At 35.9% G+C, this 3,644-nt stretch overlaps 1 protein-coding gene across 4 annotated transcripts in view; it reads left to right on the forward strand.

The window, feature by feature from the left end:
- LOC107605514 (K(+) efflux antiporter 6) overlaps window positions 1–3,644 on the forward strand; it is a 9,330-nt gene continuing 5,686 nt past the window's right edge. For 3 of the 4 annotated variants that reach the window (XR_002349498.1, XR_002349496.1, XR_002349497.1), the window contains exons 1-9: window positions 1–444; window positions 1,070–1,113; window positions 1,379–1,437; window positions 1,578–1,656; window positions 1,757–1,818; window positions 1,908–1,983; window positions 2,097–2,171; window positions 3,304–3,375; window positions 3,484–3,567. Coding sequence is in view for 1 of the 4 variants with exons in the window: in XM_016307413.2 (XP_016162899.1) it covers window positions 186–444; window positions 1,070–1,113; window positions 1,379–1,437; window positions 1,578–1,656; window positions 1,757–1,818; window positions 1,908–1,983; window positions 2,097–2,171; window positions 3,304–3,375; window positions 3,484–3,567 (810 nt within the window). In the remaining 3 variants the exon portion in view is untranslated. The remainder of the gene's footprint in view (window positions 445–1,069; window positions 1,114–1,378; window positions 1,438–1,577; window positions 1,657–1,756; window positions 1,819–1,907; window positions 1,984–2,096; window positions 2,172–3,303; window positions 3,376–3,483; window positions 3,568–3,644) is intronic. The other variant, XM_016307413.2, reaches the window with a different exon arrangement.

The following is a 3,644-nucleotide window of genomic DNA, read 5'->3' on the forward strand; positions in this document are numbered from 1 at the left end:
CCACAGCTTGACCTTTTACCTTGCAAGTTGCAAGCACTCACTGTCTTCCTTGGTCCTCGTTCTGCTCATTCTCAACTTCTCAACTCTTTCTCTTTCTCTTTCTCCGCCACCGGCAACCACCGTCAACCACCGCTTCCGCCGTCGCAGGCACTGCTACGTTGCTCCCCTGCGCCCTCGGCGTAGCAATGTTCCCTGCAAGATCACCTTCATTTTCTCGCCTGAGTCACCACCATTTAACGCTCTTGATTCTCTCAGTTTCGCTCGTACTTCTACTTCAACCTCCGTCGTCACTCGCCATTCGACTCGATGAGTCGGATCGGATCGAACTGGTTGCCAACTCGACCGAGTCCAATGTTACGCTCTCGAAACCCAGGGAAGGAAGCTTCGCGGAAATGATCGATCGAGCTCTCGAGCACGAGTTCACCGAGAACGACCAGAACGAAGGTTCTAGATTAAATTACAGCTTTTCCTTCTCCTGAATTTTTAGTTCTTTCTAGATTGTGAAGAGGTTCGAAATCTCGTTGGATTTTCCGTTTGTAGAACCTCACAGGGTTAGGTTGTGAGCTAGAATGTTTTAGAATCTTAGTGCCTCGATTTTCAGTCTTTTTCCCGATTTGGAAAGGATTTGCACTGACTTGGTGAATTTTAGTTCTCATTAGGCTATAAAATCATCAGGTCTGCAAAATCTCGTTGGATTTTTCTTCGGATTTTGTGTTTCTCACAGCTCCGGAGCTATTTGGAGTTTCTATAATTGCATTTTTTTTAACACAATCAATTTGTTGATTTCAATGTTCATTGACCCTGGTTCCTGATCTATAAGAAGAAAATGGCAGATTCGTGCGAATTTCATGTTATTGGAACGACCGTCATTTCGCATCCTATGATTTAAAATCATTTTCATTTTCATTCTTGCTGATTTGGGCGTGTTGTATGTATGTGCATTTTTTGAAATGCACTCAAGTTTTGTATGCCTTTTTGCGCCAGTGTTTTTGGATAAGAAAAGAAAAATTCGGAACCTATTTTTGGCGTCTGCCTTTTCATTCTTCTTTGCCTCTTAATATGCTTGTAGTGCCTGATGCGGGGAGCTTCAACAACAGTGTGGCAGAGCAACAGGTTGGTCTTGCAAACAACTCTTTTATTTTTTTATTTTTTCTACTCATGATATCCTAGTTTGATGTAATCAGAAAATATAAACTTAGATTTAATAGCATGATTAAGGTACTCCTTTTATTTTAGTGAAAATATGAAACTTTTCACTCGGCTGTGCTTAGTGGTGATTCACGTTTTAGTTTTTTACCCCTTGTCATATATTTCCATGGTTTCTATATGTTACACAATTGACAATTCTCTGGCCTTTATTAATATATGTCTGGATCAGGCTGTACTCGAAACTGTGGCCAGGGTCAAGCCAAAGAAGAACGAGACAAAGGATGAAAAGTACTTCTTTCTACCTTTACATCAGTATTTCATATGTGAAGTGTATCTTCCAGTTACTTAAACTGGGTGTCTGATATGGTGCATTTACCGTAAAAGTTTGTTTCGATATATTATGTAAGTGTGCTTTTTCAAAATTATAGGTCATTTCAACTCCATCATGTATTTAATTTGGATAATGATAATAGAGCTGAAGATACCCCAATGTTGATAGACCGAAAGGTGAGGACAATGTGTTGTTAGGTTATTCCCTTTTTTTTTTTTTTCCTGATATTCTGTTTAGTTTTGCAACTTCTAACTATATATAATATGCATCTTTCAGGATAATGTTTTCATAATATCTAACTTTAAATCCAAGTATCCAGTGCTCCAGCTAGATTTGCGGTAAACTTCTTTTGCTGATTATGTTTTCAGCATATAAGATGGATTATAGTGCTGTTGCTGATGAGAAATTCTTTCATCTTATCTTTTAGATTGATTTCAGACCTAGTGGTCGCTATAGTTTCGGCAACTTGTGGTGGCGTTGCATTTGCTTTTGCGGGACAACCGGTCTGAATATTTTTTTTCTAAGCTTATTCGTAATAAATGGAATCTTTAGGAAGTTATATATATATTTCCCTGTAAAATCACTTCAAGCATTGACTTAAAATATATTTTGACAGGTTATTACTGGATATCTTCTGGCTGGCTCCATAGTTGGACCTGGTGGCTTTAACTTCATTAGTGAAATGGTGCAGGTATTCTTGCAACAGTAATCCTTTTGCAGTTTGTATGTTTTTTAAACTCTTTTATGGTGTATATATTTTCCAGTTTAGTTGGATTTCAATTTGTAATTTTGTTAAAATCTGAGAAAAGAGTCAATGCTTTTGGCTCCCAAACTTAATTGAGGAAAAAATGGTGTGTGAAACTTTTTGATGTGTATTCTGGTAGATAGTGCATTATCGTTTAATTTTGGTAACTTCACTTATGAAAATCGTTAGACTTAATACTGCATAACACATTCTTGCAAAAAATATTTTCGGTGTGGTTTGGCATGATTAGAAGGGGGAGACTATTTGATTTGCAGATTAGATCTTTTGTTTGGAATGAGTTGATATGGTAATTTTTATCATTTTCCCTGCCTTTGGTTTACAAGTCCTATCAAATTTGGTAAGATTTGGTGGAATTCATCTGTTTTGAATTTCAATTTATAGGTTGACCATATTACCCTTTCTTAATAGCTTATTTAGTAAAATGGAATCAGAGGAAATCCATTTTGATAAGTTCAAAAATTAAGACTTGACTTAATCCAATTTTATAGTGAGTTATCACAAAAATAAATTTCTAACCCAAATCATTTATCATTTTTAAGCATTCAAAATACAATGTTGGATATTTTCATTTTTCCTTTTGAAACTACTTTTTCCAACTTGTATCTGCTGGTAAGTTATATCAGAACAGTTACACAAACAAGGCATCATTTACGGAGAAGTTTAATAAACCATCTTTTTCTAAACAACAAATAAATGAAAGAATTTGATTGAGATGAAGAGAATCGGAACATAAAATGAAAGGAAGAATGACTGTAGTGTAGCCCCTTTTGGCCTACAGACATAAATCATTGTGCAAGCAAACATTTTATTCTTAAGTTCAAGGTTCCTCATTCCTCCCTTGACTTTCATCATAAAAGATCCTAAGGACTTTCCATTAATTTGACAGACTATTTTGTTCTCTTCACCGTTTTAAACAAAGTAAGAAGTGTCGATGCCACTTAAAACAACAAAATACATACAGTAGTTAAGTTATATTGCCACATGAGCTTATACTGATGTTTAGTGCCTCTTGCTGAACTCAAGCTTATTTATACAAGCTATTTACTCAAATACGTAGGTGGAAACAGTGGCTCAATTTGGTGTAATATTTCTTCTGTTTGCATTGGGCCTGGAGTTCTCGGCAGCTAAGGTATTTATTTATTTATTATTTTAAGTGTGCTCTTTTCTTTCTTTTTTCTTTGTTTTTGCCATGTGTTATTAGCTTTACTTACCCTAATCTATACCTGTATGATTGCAGCTTCGTGTTGTTCGAGCTGTTGCTGTTCTAGGAGGGCTACTTCAAATTTTTCTGTTTATGTGCATGTGTGGGCTTACTGTGTCGGTATGTTTCTACAATTGCAGTTCGCCCAATTTCTGAGTTATTTTGTGTTTGTCATTGTTATCAATTTATAGTTTAAT

The sequence above is a fragment of the Arachis ipaensis genome, chromosome B06 (genome assembly GCF_000816755.2).
Source record: "Arachis ipaensis cultivar K30076 chromosome B06, Araip1.1, whole genome shotgun sequence".
Taxonomy (NCBI): domain Eukaryota; kingdom Viridiplantae; phylum Streptophyta; class Magnoliopsida; order Fabales; family Fabaceae; genus Arachis; species Arachis ipaensis.